This window comes from Leptodactylus fuscus, chromosome 1 (genome assembly GCF_031893055.1).
Source record: "Leptodactylus fuscus isolate aLepFus1 chromosome 1, aLepFus1.hap2, whole genome shotgun sequence".
NCBI lineage: Eukaryota > Metazoa > Chordata > Amphibia > Anura > Leptodactylidae > Leptodactylus > Leptodactylus fuscus.
The window spans coordinates 120,297,948-120,317,058 of NC_134265.1; the positions used below are offsets into that span (position 1 = coordinate 120,297,948).

Below are 19,111 nucleotides of genomic sequence, written 5' to 3' on the forward strand. Positions count from 1 at the left end.
TATAGAGAAAAGGTGCCCTCCAGATGATTCTTTCCCTGGGTATTACAAGACATTACCTTACATATATCAATGCTCACTGATTTGCCATACAAAAAGTCTTATAAATATATTTTTTTCTTTTAAGCTCATTTCAAAACAGAATCCCTCTATAAAATAATAAGATGGAACACTTGTAAAGGAAGTGAAAAAAAAAACGGAAACAAAAGGATGAAATACATCAACTACTACAGAGGTTATATAATACATTAAAGCTAAGTGTACTCTACTGCCTGCCTGCTATAGGTAATATACAGGTATATTTCTTAGTGCGGCTGCATTATGGTACCATATAACATGCTTGTGTAGTATACTTTGGCAATAAAGCCCTGTCATCTTGCCAGACAGGCCAGCAATACAATCTACTATGTTTTTATTTGCTAACCTAATAAGTGATCTATCCTGGAATATGTTAGTCACCTAAGGAGAGTTTCAAGTGTTTTGCATATTTATGTGTCCTTACCGATCTGTCAAGCAGAGTCATAAATAAGGGAAGGCTCCATAATGACTTCAGTTTCTGCTGCCTGGCACCACTTAAATCTAGTTTTTTCCAAGTTGCTTTTATATAGTTTGGAAGACATAGCACTGTCTTTATGGCTCTAGACACATTTGCTTAATGTTATTCTGCATAATGTCTCTGTCTCATGAGATTCATCACTCAGATAAAACAGCTATTCATAAACTTTATGGAGCTTCAATTTTGTTTTTTTTCATGCTGTAAATAATGAATGTTATGTACAAGTAACTGTCCACTTGTGTGTGAATATCAGATACATCATTCATGGCGATTTTTAATTCATTAGCCTCATGGCCTTTGAAAAGCATATTCTCTTACAAACTTTGTCCAGATGTATACAAACCAGGGGTGAACGTCATGAAACAGTGATATATAAACTATATGTGAGCGGTTTTGTGACAGCCATTACATATTTATGGTTTATATGTTTTTAAGTCACGCAAAAATTCTAATGTTTAAAGGGGTTTACCCGAGGTGCACATAAATCACAAGCCTAGAGACTGTCGAATGACTATGTGAACCAAACATCATACAGTATATATTCCATATGATATTATTTCCATACAGAAATGGGAGGCATTGGAAAACAATGAATTTAGAATAGGTTATGCATATCAGATCAGTGGGAGTCAGTTCATTGAAAGAGTTCATTGGTGCTAAGTGGTCAGAAATGGTACTGCATTTTAGTCCCAGTTACTTTAATGAGCATAAGCTGCAGAAACCAGGGTCAGTCACTGCGCAATTTATGGATCTGTTTCTGACTGGCATGATGCAGTCCCTTCATTCAGCATCAGTTTGGTATTATTGGCCTATCTTAAGGAATAAAGATGGCCCCTTTAAACAGCAAGACCAATTAAATAAATGATTTATTATTTTCTTTTGGGGTCACTTCTGGGGAGTGACAACTGGTAAATATTGTGATTTTATCAAAAGTTAAGTTTTATTTCCATATTTCCTACCAGCTCAGTGAACATATAACTAATATGTAAGAGCTACACTAAAGCACCAGTACTAGTCAGTGAAGGGTTTTTGTATTGCACACAGCTAAGGCTGTTGGAGAAATGGATTCTCTGATCTCCGGTGTTCTCTGATCCTAGTATTGATGCTTGGGCTGGAGAGGTTACAGGTGTATTTTCTGAGGGTGATCTTCCACAGACTAGTCATCCTGTCTCTTTGAAAACAACATTAAAGAATTTAACTAAGATTTTTTTTATAACTTATACTCGCAGGTGGTGGGAAATCCAGAGTTTGGAGAATTATCTAAATCATAAAATAATCCTATGTGGCCTCAGGATTCCCATTGATCCTACACCAAAACTTAGAACTGCCACTATAAAGGAGAAATGGGAAAATTAGGTCACAGCCTGTTATCTCAAGCTAATGTGCATGTTATTAGAAGAAGAAAAAATTCAGTTTGAGCAAGTGAATTGTGACCTAAAAAAAATTGATACATCTGGTGATGAGGGCTTTGAGAAGAAAGATAAGACATTACAACAAGTCTTGGAATGATTTACACCTAATATTAAAGAACACAAACACTTCCAATTTCTGCAGGATTTGCAGGAGTTTACAGATAAACGGGCATATGAGTTTGTGGGACTTTAAATAATCAACATCAGAAGGTAAGACTGCTGACTGAAAGCAGAAGGAAAGGTTAATGAACAAAGCACTAAGAATTATTTCAGAAATGCAACATATGGAAGAAATAGAAATCAAGGTAGGGGTGGCCCTCAGAATTCTGGCTTTTTAGCCAAGTATCCCCCTATATTCTGGTAATTGCTGCAAATGATACAGGAGAGATAGAGACAGAAGATTCATTGCAGGTTATATATCTCTCTAGTTACTGAAACACTGACTGCAACTGAAGCATCCCTATTGGAAAAGGGTTCGTCCTTTGGGCCTACTGTGAAATTTGACTCATTTTTATACACTAAGGATACTCATCTTCTCACATGAAAATTAAAATAGGAAAATTTTTTTAAACAAAATAATCAAAAAACTGTGCTGAGATGGGTATATTAGAAGTATATTAGATATTAGAAGTATTAGAGTTATATTAGATAGTAGAAGATTTGAAGGGTTTGGATGAATTGTGTTTGAAGATTTATGGGAGGAATTACGCAGACCTATTGGTGAGGGCCCTTTTATGGCATTAAGACCAAACAGTGTGAAAGCCTTCCCATTTAGTGATTTCGCACACATCAATTTATTTGTGGTTCTGGTGTCAATGGAGCTTAAAGCTCTGGCGAGCATGAATATGGATTCCATAGGTTACCATAATGACTTGATCCCCTGAAGAGATTAGAGCCTTGACATGTCTTGAAAAAGATAAAGGATATTTTGGTCAATGCACTGAGGTCAAGGGTTCTGACAGCATACTTACCTGAGAGAGGCTCTGCACTAGTCTACAGTGTACACATTGCTCCCTGGTGCTATTGTCAACAACATATTAGTGCAGAAAGAGATTATAGCGCTCTTGTGCTCCACAACACCTGTTATTTGAGTTATTTATTATATTTTGTGGTCAGCTTTGGGGAGTCACAAATACTGAATTACTATTTTATCAAGACCTCATTAAAAGTCAAGTTTTATTTTTATATATTCTTTAAAGTCCTATCGGCTCTGTGAATATATAAAATGGTATGTCACAACGATGCCTAATATAAAAGAAATTCCTAATAGTTATTGAACATTGTAACATTGGGGTGGAACTACAATATTTTCATGTGTAATATACAACTTATTTATCTAAGCTGCCAGGTATATTTATATACCTACAGTATATATCATTATACATGTAAAGCTTGTTACCTTGGGCATTTTGGGGTTTTGTTCAGATCTGTTCATTGATGCAAATTATGGTATACTCGGCAGGGTGGGGGGATCTCTGTGTACTTTATGTCGTGCAGTGTTACCACCCACTTGGCACTAGAAAGGCTGTAGGGAATTGGATAAATAAAACACCAAAATGCTCTGGGTGACAGATCCTATCTGATGACATACGTCATTGGCATTATCATAGCCGCTGAAAGGTCCTCTTTATGTCACAGTTACAGGGCACACATCACAATGCATATTATAGCACAGATTTCTTACAGGATTATACAGTAATTCTCAATCCTCATAGTATGTTTCTGTGGAATAATATAAACGCTTAAGGTAGTTACGATAGGCTGCACTGAATAGGAGCTTAGCAAACCTACAGTCGTAGTGAAAGACTGGACTATAGATATAAAACTGAAGGCATACATTATTGATGAGAGACTCGGCACTACTGACTCGGTTTTATGATATTTTAATTGTTTAGGTCAATGCATTTATTAATATTCCATTGTAAAGACTAAGTTAAAATTGCTGGAGTTTGTATGACTTACATTAGTGGTGATGATGGATTACATATTATAGTCTCCACCACAATATTTACCAGTAGATTGAGAAGCTTAGATATTTCCGAAGAAAAAATAGAAAAAATCGGGGTGGGCACTCACCATTCCATAGTCGGCAGATGATACTTGACACTTCTCGTATATAAAAACAAAGTCCTTTATTAAGTGTAAATAAAAATTATAGTACAGGGAGGGAGAAAAAGCATTATAGGCACAAAAAATGGCAACAGCCGTTTCGCGTCTAATCTGACGCTTTTTCAAGCCAGAAATGTCAAGCCAGAAGTGTCAAGTATCATCTGCCGACTATGGAATGGTGAGTGCCCACCCTGATTTTTTCTATTTTTTCTTCTAAATGCTGTGTGCTATACATTAGGGGTTGTTGAGCACTACCGTTAGCGGTGTGCAACTGGAACTTTTTGCCAGATAGAGGGCTCAATAGAGGAAGAAGCAAACGACCAAAGTTATGGTGTCTGTATATAGCTGTGCCGTCCATTTTTTCTCTTTACAATAAGGACTTAGATATTTCCATTTCCACAAAGCCAGATGCATAATGTAAAGAGGTCATCACTCTGAAGACTGAGCGTCTCTGACATTATACACATTACTCTGTAATAAGCCACTGAATCCTATTGATTCTTTTTTTCACATTATATCACGCAGCTCTAATAGGCGGATAGGTTAATTAATAGTCAAAGTGGATTTCTGATCAATACCCTGTACAAATGTGGTAATAACAGAGGGCAACACGGAGGGCAGATTATATCTGTACTGTGCTGAAGAAGGAGACATACAGCAGGCCTCATCTCTTTTCATTACATTCAAATTACATTGGTAGGAAGTGTGCCTACCAGGGTGGGTTGCCATACCATTTTATGGGTTAATTGTATTTAGCAGTTTTCCCCTCTGCATGCTATCATCTATACTTTTCCTTCCTCTCTGAATTGATGGGTAGAGACTAGCTGCCATACCCTGCACACAGTAAGTAAGGAGAGTCTGCTCTATTACTGGCTCCTTCGCTCAGAAACTTCCCCAGGGTCATGTGGGAAACTTATAGACAAGTATTGACCCCTACTGATGTGAATTAAGTACTTTGGTTGTGACAGACGTAACCATTTGTTGCAGCATTTCAGAACACTATATCACTAGGAAATGACACAACATTCTGCTGATTTGACCTCTAAGATCCTTGCTGAAAATTGAGGAACAGAGAGGTCCCTTTAGCATTCTCCCTGCTCAGTAATGCTCCTGTCCACCATCATAGTAAGGAACTGCAGCATACAGTACTTCCATTCAAATGAAAAGAGTTGTGTTGTGTTTCCTGCACAATGGATAACCAGGAGTACAGATACATAGAGAAAAGCAGGATCACCACCAATAGTTAAGGCCCTTCATTTTGAGGGGTTGCCAGTAGCTGGACTTCTACTAATATGTAAGTGATATCATAATAAAAGGTTGAACTGACTTAAAATAAGTATTCTGAACTATTTTCATATTAACTGAACATTTTATACACTATTACACATTAGCTTTGCTCAATACACAATATAATGCAGTACAATACAAAACAAGGCAGGATGATGCAGTGATAGTATTTAGAAGCTGGTCCTCGAATAAGTTCCACTGGCAACCCTGCTATAGACCAAAATCTTGTAAGACTTTGTATTTGTGTGTTCCTCTAGGTAGCCAAAATCCATCTCATAGGACAAGTAAGCAACTTGTATAAACTACTAATCTCTAAATAGATCAATTATAAGACACGTGTACAGAGATTGATGAGTAAAAGACAATTGTATAAAAACAGGAAATACTAGTAAAGTTATAAATATATAAATATTTCTAATATATATATATATATATATATATATATATATATATATATATATATATATGGTGGGCCAGAAGTATGAATACACAAAGATAAAATCGAAGTGGTTGCTAATATCACCTTACCATTTGTGGCATATTAGTACAAGGGAGGGGCAAGCTACATTAAAAATGAGCACACCATTGATTTTCTTGTGCAATTCTCCATATGTTTGATGTGTCACATTAACCCATTCCCACTGAAAAAAGTAAAGTTGAATATAAAATGGCGGCTTTGCAGATGGCCGCCATGGACGTCACCAGACCTCAAATCTTTACTCCCTCCGATGTACTAATATGCCACAAATTGTAAGGTGATATCAGCAACCACTTCCATTTTATCTGGGTGTATGGCCCACCCGGGGGTATCCATGCTTATGGCCCACCCTGTAAAAAAAAAAATAAAATATATATATATATATATATATATATATATATATATATATGTATATGATGCTCATTTGGCCGATGAACATGTATTAGCAAGTCACTAAACTTAGCATGTTATTTTCTATGGGAGAAAGCAGTAGGTATACAACACTGACATTGCATATCCCAAACAAAACTATGGGATTGGGCAGATTGAAATCCAACTATTTCCCCAGCAGGAGACGTAAAGTCATTATCTATAATGTCTATGACCTAAAAAAATAGTGTATCAATAAATCGATGAATTATAGTAATATTACTTATCTCATATACATCAAGAATTCAACTTCATTTATAAATAACATAAATGTAAAATATCGATGCTCTTCTTGCCTGTGTAGATGTCTGGTCTATGACAGGTACAATGTTGAATGGTGATTCCTCAGGCATTTCAAAAGCAACTTCAATGTTTTCCTGTGAAGAAATGTCAACATATAAAACGATTCATTATATACTTAAGACGCAATTCACCCAAAGTAAAGTTATCTCAGCTGTATTGTGAATTAGGTATAAAGTCACCCCCGCATATATTTTGATGTTTTATTCATTTTAGTAAAATCCTGATTGTTCTCTACAAAATACACTAAGACTCAACATGAGGAGGTTAGTCAGAAAGGGATTAGTAATAAGGGTTTTGGATAATCTTTCTAGCTCACATTACCTAAAGCATAAAATACATGAAAAACATTTCATCACCGTTTAACATTATCATGTTGTTCAAAGAGAAATCATGTTATGACAGTATAACCAGGGCATATAAGATATACCACAACTTCATAACTCGTGATAACTAGGGTTGAGCGATCGGGATTGGAAAAGATCGGATCCCAATCGGCGATCGAGTAAATTTCACGATCGCAATTTGGTTCCGATCCCGTCTAAAATAGATCGGGAACGGAATTCCGATCCCGATCGCTCAACTTACCTGCACAGATCCACTGCCGCTGTCGCTCCCCGTTCTTCTTGGTCCGGTTCTCTCTCATTTACAGCCCTTCAGAGCGCCATGCACGCCCCTGTCTCCCAGGTTAGTGTTAAAGACCTAGGAAGAAGGCGGGCTTGTGGTTTAGGAGAGTGTGGACGGGTACTGGGAGGGGAGACGTGAGTGATGCACTCACATCTCCATGCCCTGTACCCACCCACATTCTCCTAAGCCACAACAAGCCCCACCTACTCCCAGCATCTCTAACACTAGCCTAGGGAGGCAGGGTTGCGCATAGTGCTCTGAAGGCCTTTAAATGAGAGAGAAGAGGAGTGAGAATGTCGGGGAGCAGCAGCGGCAATGATCTGTGCAGGTAAGTGGACACCAGGGGGGACTAAGTAACCAGAGGATTTTTTTAAATCACTACATAGCATGGAGTCTAAAAATTAAATCATTCAATTTTTGGACTCCATGCTGTGTAGTGAATAGGATCATTTTTAAAACCCGATCTTCGATTATTAAAAAAATCCCTTTGACTTGCATTAGGATCAGAATTGGGATCTGGTTCGAATGGAAAATGATCAAAAATCAGATTTTAAAAACGATCCTGAAATCTCAAGATCGGTTCAACCCTAGTGATAGCCTAACTAGTCATCTTTTTGACTATGCGCCCCCATTGTAAAGGAAATGGTATCACATGTATACTGGAGTAAATGAGAATTTAGTGAGTAAATGGTGGAGTATTACAGAAGAATCTTAGAGCTAAACCAGATTATTTTGCACTAGAATCAAGAGCCCTGTAATTTTAATGATAAAAACTTGGTTAGCCTCACCGCATTAAACCTCTCCAAGGGAGCGCTGAAGGTTCTCTTGTAGGACAAGCATTGTAAGCGTTCTTGTATATAATTATTGCACATCTCCTCAAATGTGGCAGCCCTCTCCTTCTTCTGATGACGTGGGTTGTGAAAGCCAGGAATATCAACCACCATTATGGAAGCCAGGGTCAACAGAGTGGAGGACAAAGACCTTACAAAAAAATCTAAATTGAGTTTAAATAGCTCAGAATTTTATCACAAGCAACGGTTAAATAGGATAACAACATCATCGTTCATGTCAATGTGTATAAATCAATTGGGATGAGTTGGAAAATCTAAAGGTATCATCAAACGCATTTTTTTTTATTATTCAATCCAGCCTGTGAGAGGCCTCCCATCATTTTGCAAAGGTGGAAGCTCCTTTGGTCTGCATACACCAGTGACATCACCAGTGGCTCCCAGTTGACATTACCAGTGACGTCCTTTTTGTGCTAGGGAACCGCAGCAGTTAATTACAGACCTCATTGATTATTTCTTCACAATGGCATATGACTGGTGTGACATACCATTTGTGAAGAGGTGACCACTTAGGCACAAACAGAATAGAACTTGTATATAGAATAATGGAGCTACTGGTGCTAGAAACTAAGATACGGGAAGAAGTAGCACCAGTTTGTTAAGTTTAAGGGCTCTTATACTGCAGTATTAAATTAAAAAATTATCAGACAACCCGTTATTATTATCTGCAATTGCATGTCTGTGTGTGTCTCCGCTTCTCTCTCTCTCTCTCTCGGCTTCTCCTCTATTCTCTTCCCTCCCCATTCCATAGACTTCTATGGGCAGCTGTAATTTGATACAGTGCTTCCATCAGCTGACAGTCTCTCTTGGTAGAGCAGGATTCATTCAACAGAGAATTCAGAGTGAATGAAGAGTTTACAAGTATGGGAAAACAGGAAGAATCTGACATGTGAAAAATTTTACTCTGAAAGCTATACAGTATCATCACTATCAAAAATATCAACAGGGCCAAAATAGCCCCTTAAAATTATGTACCTATATCATGAGAGTACCAGACAGTACATTCGGTAAAAGCAACAACAGATAAGAAACAAGGCAATGTATTACAATAACTGGCCACATCCACAAGGTTAGTTTTATTTAATTAAGAAAGGTTACACAAAATCTAAGATGTTCTCATAAACTGATCAGCATTCATTGTGTAATATGTTCCAAGAATCTGTAAGTATTCTGGAACTGAGAATTAAAATAAAATCTTATTACAAATGAAAACTTGCAGATTCAAACCTTATGGATTTGACATTTACCGTAAAGACAAAACTACAAATCCAAGCAAAAAAAAACAGTGGCTCAAATGAATCAAATTTCCCTGAGGTTCAAGAATGTAACTCTTTATTCTCCTCATAAACCTTTGAAGGGTTGTATTAGAATGGAAAATAAGGTCTGTACAGGTGAGTCAGGCCCGGCTGCCATTCTAGACACAGCCCAAGCAAAAAAGTACTAATTCTGGAGGGAAAACAGACTTTTTCAAACTACAGATAAGGGTATATTCACACTATCGTTATTAATGCCCATTGCTGTCAACTGTCATTGAGATGCATGCAACGGGCATTAACTATAGCAGAGTAATGATCACATACGAAGTCTCCTCCATCTGTGCCCGTTCCCATTAAAGGGATTTTATCTTTGCTGTCAGTGGTTTTGAGATAAAGACATTCCTGGATAGCCTTTATAAGGGCTATTCTACTACCACCTTCTTTTTTCAATTCTCCCTGCCATTACGTTGTAATCCTGGTTAATTACTTTATGTAAATGAGCCCACTGAGTACCCTGGGTATTCTCCCGGGCCTGCAAGCACCCCTCCCCCACGTCATACCTTTATTCAAGCCCCTCCATCGCTTGTGCCCCGTTTGCCATCCTCCTCTCTGGATGTTTTTACGGCCAGATTGCGCTGTTGCATTTGAATTCCGTTCATTTGGTGTAGCTCGCTATAGAACATCATACTGAGCAGTATGCTGAGTTCTATGGGTAGCTACAACAAAATGGCGCTTGGGCATGCACATTACAGCACTGAACAGAGCAGAACTGCACATGCCTGAGAATTCAAATGCAGCAGCATGATCTGGCCAGAAGAACATCCAGAGAAGAGGAGGGCAGACAGGGCACAAGCGATGGAGGGTTGTGAATAAAGGTATGACATGGGGCGGGGGATGGCTCGCAGGCCCTGGGGAATACCCAGGGTGCTCGGTGGGCTCATTTATATAAAGTAATTAACTAGGAATACAACGGAACAGCAGGGAAAATTAAAAAAAAAGAAGGTAGTAGTAGAATAGCCTTTTTAAAGGCTATCCAATCTTTATCTCAAAACCAATGAAACCAATGATAGAATCCCCTTTAACTGTAATATAAACAAGATGATGGCTTCCACCATGTTTGTTTACTTATGTAACAGAAGGTTTTAGTCCACATTTGTCACTTAATGTCTGTTAAATGCATGTGACAGATGAGAGCAACAGATATTAAATATCAGTAGTGTGAACATACCCTAACTTCTTTAACTAAAGTGCTGACAAAGAGAATGATAAAGAGTTACTGTCACTTAAGATTGTATGGGGTATGAAGCGCGCGCACACACACACACACACACACACACACACACATAATAAATATATATATATATATATATATATATATATATATATATATATATAGTGCATTTACAGGATCAAGTAAGCATGCATTCTTTTGCAAACAAAAGTGAATATTTGCACTGCATGTAGAACAAGCATCAATCATCATCTACCATGTACCTGTTAATGAGTGAGACAATAGCTGCAAAAAGTTCCTCATAGAGTCCTGCAGCCATTCCTTCAACACACTCCACCCCACTCAGTTTTGGCCCTGAAACAGAAAAGAACATTAGTTTTAGTCTATAACTTATGTCTCATACACTACTGCGCAAAATAAACTATATAAATTATATACACCAGGCAGCAAAAGTGTGTAAAAACAGTATTAGTAGTATTTTTATTTATATAAAGTGTCAATGTACTGCAGCACTTTACAAATCGTTTTATCTTTCATTCAAACCTGTTCTGCAGATCGTTGAATCCAGAGTTGCAGGAGACAAAAGTGACTCCCTCTCAAAAACAGTGTAGATAGCAGGTGCCCCATTGGGGTATCCACACTCTAGAATAGTCTCTGCAATCTGTCTCGTAAGACTTTGCCTCAGCTGCTGTATAACAAAGATTATTAAGTGGAACGCTAGTCTTCTTGGCAGATGGATCTTTCCCCCACTCTATCGGTGTCCACATATCTGAACACTGCAGCCCAAGCTAGACAGTAGAATTAAAAGAATAGGTAATGAGTAGATATTACTGGGAATTATAGAGTTGCTATTGAGAAGTTAGTGAAAGAACCTCTCCTGAGAATATTATCATTAATAAGGTGTACCAATGGCTCCTGAAAGCATGTCAAAGTCTATGGTAAAAAAAAAAAAGGACCCTTTGCATTTCTATAGGAATATATAATCAGTGGTCTGATAAGCAAAATACACACCACCAGCTATACAAAGATAGGAGGCAATAACATGGCTGTGTGAACATGTATACATTCCTCATTGATGTCAGCAGTTGTCTATGATATCTGTGCCCCAATGGTTGGACTGTGTTCATTTTATTGCAACAGCTATTATTATTTTTATGATCTTTCCAGTTAGTTATGCAGTGTGTACTAGCTGTCACTAGCAATATAAAAGTGTGTGATCATTGTCATTTGTAGACACTGTAAGGGTGCTACAATATGATGCAGCGCTGGTAGACAGTATTGCCTGCTCCTTTATGCTGCCCATGCAGTACCCCCAAAACCACATGGCGACTAACCAGGTGCAGTAAAACCACTAGCGGCGTGGCCCTGTGTGCACTAAAATCATACCTTGTGGCAGCACTTCAAAAAATGTTTGATGAAGACAGTAGCTTTACTATATGTTATCCCCCCATAGCTTAATATATTTGGGGATTTCTACAATGTTATTCCAGCCAGGCGTGGCACATAGCCCATTTACTACCACTATAGAAGATTGTACCCATGTTGTGTTATGTGACTGATTGTCCTTCCTCCTGGTCTGTATTCTTTCTACTTGGCCAACCTCTATTTACCCTGCCCACTATAAATCTGCCATGTGGCTGCAATGGAACCCCTCCAATATTCCTACACAGCTCCCAGTAAGATTCGGGAGGACACTGCGCCATAGTGATCTGAGAACTACAGTACAGCCTGCCTACCGAGGATTACACGAAGGGGTGTCACTTTTTGGGGGGCTACCTGTGGGGCTCTGTGGCATATACTTTTCATGATTGGGTTGTCTTAAGAGTGACAGAATGGCATCTTATGTGGCTGAATATGTGGTGGAGTACAATATTTATAGACTCTAGTAGTAGATTTCCAGCTTGCCTTTTGTAGCTAATATGTTAAACTTAATACGAGAAGCTGTAGGTCAAAATTAGTTTTATCATTGCAAAGAATAACAGCAGAAGATGGAGAATAATCAAACCAAATGGTCTTTATCAGATGCCAATTTCTATGCTCGTACATTGCAAATCCTGGCAGAGGACTGTCTGTACACCTGGGCTGGCTGCTAGGCAACGCTTCGCCTTAGATCAGCCTTCAGACTATTCTGGGTTCTCTGCTTGGCAGATATCTGAATAATAAGACTGCTGATTATTAGACCGCAAATACCAAAGGGCCCGGGCCAAGCATTCCCATGCAAATAGTTAATCTCGTTTGAGAATGTGACAGAAGTTCTAGCAAAGAATTGCACAAAGGACATTATGAAAAACTATCCCATGAGCTACAGTATAATAGCTGTAGAACTGAAAGATGTCGATTTAACCAGCCAGGATTGCCCATTTTCATTTGCAAACTGTGCATCCGTTTCATCCGTGAACTGGTCGACATTGTATATTCCTGAAATGTCTATACAGAGCTGCCAAACATGCAATTGTGCTATGACATTACTGTCATGTGCTCTGATAAGTCACATCTATTTAAAGGGATATTACAGCTTCAGCAAATAAAGGTTATTTGTGGTATTTGCTTGCAGTTGTGCAACACGCACTTCAGTGCTTTCCTTCCAGTGGTTAAAAACAGAGTTGCATGGCTTGTTAGCGCTAAACGGCCCCATGCACATTAGATTATTGTTGGCAAATGACAATAATATCTATGGAGGATTCTCAATTCTCCCCCACTGTTCTCTCTATTTTTCAAGCAGATTCGAGGACGGAAACCCCCGAACATAGTTGGAATGGAATGCTAGAGTGAACCTAGCCTTAGATGAATAATGTCCTATGGATACACATGGCATATACACCAAGTGGTTTTCTTGGAATATACCTCAAATGAAGAGTATTAATGTGATGTGAACACAACTCTACTGGAGTTAGTCATTTAGCCACAAACATGATTTTTCAAGCATTTTTTTTCCAAATTGTACAAAGGTGACTCTGAGTGTAAAAAGTGTATAAGGTGTCAAGTATATATCACTGCCATGGACAATCTAAAATACTGTCATTTTTAATACAACAAACTAATAATAAACTATTATCTCCAGTGTTCATTATTCAATCCCTGCTTTGTCCACAAGTCATGTAGTCCCTCACCCCCCTTTTTACAGGTCAGTGTATGCATTATATAATTATTACTATACATATAGTAGGTAGATAGAATATTAAAGTCAATAAAAGAAAAATTATTGTTTTGTATATCCTAGTATGAATACCAGTCCAGGAATTGCTTTCTGGATTATACCAGTATCTATTAGTCCCTTCTGATACATATGCAGTGATCTTGTCCCTATAATGATTAGCTACAAAGTTATGCAACTAATTCTTGTCATATTTATTTGCAATCTGCTGTGTGCAGAATGTCCAGTGTATTTCCATGAGACACACAGGTTTTGCACTATACCTACCTCCTGCTTTTTAAAGATGGCAGAAATAAACCTATCAAACAAAGGAGGGAGGAGAGCAGAGTGAAGCTATGTGTCATACTAGTACATAACACTCAGGTAGAATTCAAGGAGAAAGTCAGTAAAAATCAGGAAAATGTTAGAATTTTTTTTATCATCCTAGTTTTCACAGCTTTCTTCCATGCATCTTGCTTCTGGTTAATATATTTCACCAGTCAACATTTATAAGTTCAAGGCAGAGGGTGACAGCGTGAATCAACATCTCAAAGAATATATTGTAGGGGGCAACATGGTAGCTCAGTGATTAGCACTGCAGCCTTGCAGCACTGGAGTCCTGGGTTCGAATTCCACCAGGAACAACATCTGCAAGGAGTTTGTATGTTCTCCCCGTGTTTGTGTGAATTTTATACCATCCTACAAAAACATACTGATAGTACATTGTGATCCCTATATGGGGCTTGCAATCTATATTAAAAAAAAAAAGAATATATTGTAGTCTTTGCAGTATGACTTAGCATCTGCCATTAGATAGGACAAGAGCTTCTACTTGATTCTGTAACAACTACCAAAAGAAAACTTTAAAGGAAGTTTCCATCTTAATCCAAACATATTCAAGTTTTACCACCACATTACAGTGATAAACAACATACATGTGTTATATATGTTACTTTTCTAAATCTTGACAAAAAACAACTTTAAAGTATTATGCAAACCTGGTGCATTGAGGGTGGATGAGCCCTGGGAGCATTGGCCTTGCTGCTCAAGTAGGATGGTCAATGTCATAACCGAGTAAAGATGTACTCTACACTGTATAGGATGAGACAGGTAAGAGATGGTAGTTGTGTGAATGGCGCAAACAATACTTCAAGGAGCTGAAGGCCCACCCCCAGTGCACCAACTGCCTCATTCACATAAGATTTCAAAGTTGTTTTTCTCAAAATCTGCATACATATCAAAAGTACATTGTGTATCACTAGAATGTGATCTATAACATGGCGATGACAGTTGAACATGCTTTTGGGAGTTTGTAGACTCCTTATAAGGAACTCCTATTTATGAAACTTCCATTACCCTACTGTTATTTATACTGTTAGGAAATGTTCATTTGAACATGATAGATTGAAAAACATAACCATAAGTACATACAGTAGAATGAATGCTTACAAATTAACTTAACAGCATAGTACAATACCCTTTAAGAAGGAAAGATAGTGTACATGTGATGTTGCAGTTTCTCCACAGGATAGATGACTGCTGATAAAGGTTAAGACGGAACAAATTAGCTAAGATCCCAAAGGAAACCCTGATCAAATTCAATCATTATAGTACAAGAGAGATAGCTTTACATAAAAGGTAAGTGTTTGGCTTTAAAAGCTTTGTTTTGTTCACATGTTTAAGTTGCTTTTCTAAGTGCATTTTACAGACCAATTTGGTATGAATGTCTTTATAGTTGATAAGTTTAGTGTGTTCAGATAACACTTTGATACAACTCAAAGGACACCTGTTGTATTATTGAGGTAAACCTACTGGTATTTGCTGATAGAGAACCTTATCCGGTCCCTTGCATTGAAGATTGGTGCAATATTGTACCAATCGACCACTTGAAGAAAACCTATAAAGCTGTTGATATGTGATAATTTCATAAATGGGTTGGAAAAACAAAACAAAAAAATATGGCTTCTTTCTTTTATAAACAATACCATACCTGGCAATGGGTTATGTCGCTCCATTGCAGCGAATGGGACTGAGATGCAATATACAACCAAGTCAATATGAGATATACTTAAGGGCACTTCATAAGCAAGTATTCAATAACCTTTGTAAACTTCATTTGACTAACATTAACCATGCCTGGCATAGGTGATTGACTGTAATTCTGATCTAACTCTTTACTAACTAAATAATAACTCATAGCACTATATGTCATATCATACTTAGGAACATCCCATTTACATAGTGTTATCTACTGTATAATACATAGACATGATATAGTAAAGGTCCGTAGTCACTATGAAACAATCACTGTGTATGTGTTTATTACATTTGAGTCATGCACTGCTGGCCACCATGACCTAAACAGAACTTCCACCAGAATGACATATCATATGATTCTGAATGTACTTGGCTATCTTCAACACTCCCACAGGACCCTGTCTCAAGATCTTTGGGGTCTCAGCAGTCAGACCTCTATGATTATGAAGTTATCCCCATATCTTATCAATAGGGTATAACTTCAAAAGTTGGTACAACCCTTTTCACCTTCTCTCTTGTGTCCTCTCCCCTTTGCTTCTTGGTTTCATTGACAAATTTGTTGGTGGGCTTTGCCTGTGTAATGGACAGTTCATGACAACTTGCTTTCAAAACTAAACTTTGAAGTGTTATCTCTGGATTAACATATAGAAATAAGAAAGACACTGATGAAGGAGTTATTTTAGCCCTCTTCAGGGCTCAGCAGCTGAGAGCACTTTGCAGAGTTGACAGACGGCTCCATTAACAGGCAATCACAGTGAAGAGATACATGGACTGATGTCTACAGCCTGAAAACTGCAGCTAGATAATACAAATGGTCTGGAAACTAGGCAACAAGCTGAAAACACTGAGGTGACATATTTAGCTGTATCTGACATGGAGTAATTTAGTTAAACCAATGAATTAAGTAAAACACTTCCTTAAGCTATACTATTATCTTGGAGATGGGAATGCCCCTTTAAAGAGGACCTCTAAACCCTAAAATATCTATTTTACTAAGTACAAAATGCTTGCTCATTTTTCTTATAACTGTGTCTTCTGCCATTCCATTGTATTTCCTCCTAGAAATGTATGAATAAATGGAATAAATTGACAACTGGGTGTTAATATTTGTGGGTGTGTACATTAATCATCCAAATCATTAATGAATACAGGTCATTGTCCTGTTATATCTACAGTATAAACAATTGCGTCACTACTTGAATCTTAAAGGGGTTGCCCGGGCTTTTTTATTTTATTATCTTCAGGTAGGCCAAAAATATCTAATTGATAAAGGGCTGACATCAAGCCCCCAGACTGCTCAGCTGTACAGAGCTGCTCCTGGCGCCCATCTTGTCAATAATATGGCGCTGGAAGCAGAAAGCTCCATCTGCTGTATAGTAGCCCTGTGCCTTCACTGTGGCTCTGTACAGATGATCGTCCTGGGTCCTGGTGTCAGTCTCCTATTGATCATATATATAGGCCATTAAAAAATATACGCCTGGACAACTCCTTTAAGGTTAGGGCTGAGTATGTAGGAAAGATGCTATGGCTATACCATCGATTGTAAATTACTATCTGTCAAAAAATATCAAATCAAAAAAGCACATTATTTGGTTACCATACCTGTCTTTGCATCTTCTTCTTGGTTACCCCCTCTTGTTCCCTGTGTCACTTGTTCAATGATCTGCTTGAGATGGTGTTTGAAGACGGCCGTTGACAGCTCCTCACAATCACAACCCAAGACACTCGCAGACTTATTTGCCCACTCAAACCGCATAAACTGCTTCCTGCCAACTGAAAGAAAACACTTGTTCATGTTTCATACCAATATACATTTTACAATTTGCATTATGGCAAATTAAGAAAGAAATTTTATGTTACAATTCAAATGTTTTATAGGAAAATGTATTTTTCTTAAATATATATTACTATAAATAAACTGTGCCTGCTTGCATAGAAAGAGATGAAATACCAACAATGAACAATGCATATATTACCCTAACTTATCACTGAAAGAAGCATAGCTTGTGTCTACTAATGTATGTTTCTTGTGTTCTGTAAAACAAAGACTGTAATGAGAAACATATTTCCTACATACAAGTTGTGTTTCGCTATAATATTCCTTTAACTAAAGTCTTTGTCGCTGTCCTTGGTGCTGAAGTACAGAAAAAGAGAGAATTTCAAGGTAAACTTGGCAAAATGTTCTTTAGCAGATACATATTATCTATAATGTATCCCTCAATGTTGTATTATATTCATTCTTTTCATTACAAGTAACCGAGAAGGTGGATTAACCCATAAATCACAGCAGAGATGGATGATCTATGTGCATGTTCCAGTGTCCATAATATGTTATCTGGTCCCATTTGGCTAGTGAGATAACTTCAACCTTACACTGTTTTTTGTTAAAGTGTAAATTTATTTATTTATTTTTTTTCATAAATTCATAGTTCAGGTGAAGATAGACTTTGTAATTTCTATAAAAAAAATTGCCTGTTACTTTACTTATTTTTTGCCTTTTGCCACTGATCAAATGTATACAATAAAGTCTGAAAATGGGAAGGGGAGAAAGGAGAGCTCATCAAACAGAGAGACATCTGCACTATACAGAGACAGTTCTTTTGTACAACATAGTCCGGTAATCAGAAATTACTATCCAGCCTTCTCCTGACAGAAAGGATTCATTTAGTACTTTAAAAATGTATAAAACCTTATATTTCTGTTTCTTTCCTTCTCTCCCCCCCCCCCCCCCCGTCTTCTCCATAGAGCCCGATTAAGACCATTTGTGTACAGAGTACATAATAAAATGACAGAGATTATACTTAGAGACACAGGCTCTTTTCTTTGGTGAAGTATATGGCAAAGTTTGTTCCCTTCACCTACAGTATTGATGTAAACCAGGGGTGCCCAATACGTCGATCGCGATCTACCGGTCGATCGCGAAGGACATATGGGTCGATCGCGGGATCCAGGGATCCCCGGTGTCTGCTTGTTCACAGTGCAGGCTGAGAGTTTACTCTCAGCCTGCGCTGTGAACAAGCACTCCGGACATTTGCAGGCCGGGCAGCAGCAGCTCTGGGGGGATGACATGCTCCCCGCTCTTAGGGATGAAGGCTGCCGCAGCCCCAGCCTGCCAGTGTCCAGAGATAACTCTCAGCCTGCGCTGTGAAAAAGCAGACACCGGGGATCCGTGGGCGGCCACAGAATGCCACAAGCCGGCCCTGCCCACAGACACGCCCTGTCTCGCCCACAGGCCCATCCCGGCCCCGCCCACATGCCCGCCACGGCCCCGCCCACAAGAAGTGGGTAGTAGATCTTTTGCCTTAATCAGTTTAGGAAGTAACTCACATGCTGAAAAAGTGTGAGCACCCCTGATGTAAACGAATTAATTAATTAATTAATTAATTATGGTTTTCCTATGCTTTACACGTG

The 19,111-nt window shown here is 38.2% G+C and overlaps 1 protein-coding gene across 1 annotated transcript in view; it reads right to left on the reverse strand.

Annotated features, from left to right (window-relative positions):
* The window catches only part of MYO18B (myosin XVIIIB), a 456,489-nt gene that overhangs the window by 287,991 nt on the left and 149,387 nt on the right, over nt 1-19,111 (reverse strand). The window contains exons 14-17 of the mRNA XM_075276574.1: nt 17,303-17,473; nt 10,794-10,884; nt 7,984-8,176; nt 6,565-6,645 (exon numbers count right to left, since the gene is read on the reverse strand). Coding sequence (XP_075132675.1) covers nt 6,565-6,645; nt 7,984-8,176; nt 10,794-10,884; nt 17,303-17,473 — 536 coding nt within the window. The remainder of the gene's footprint in view (nt 1-6,564; nt 6,646-7,983; nt 8,177-10,793; nt 10,885-17,302; nt 17,474-19,111) is intronic.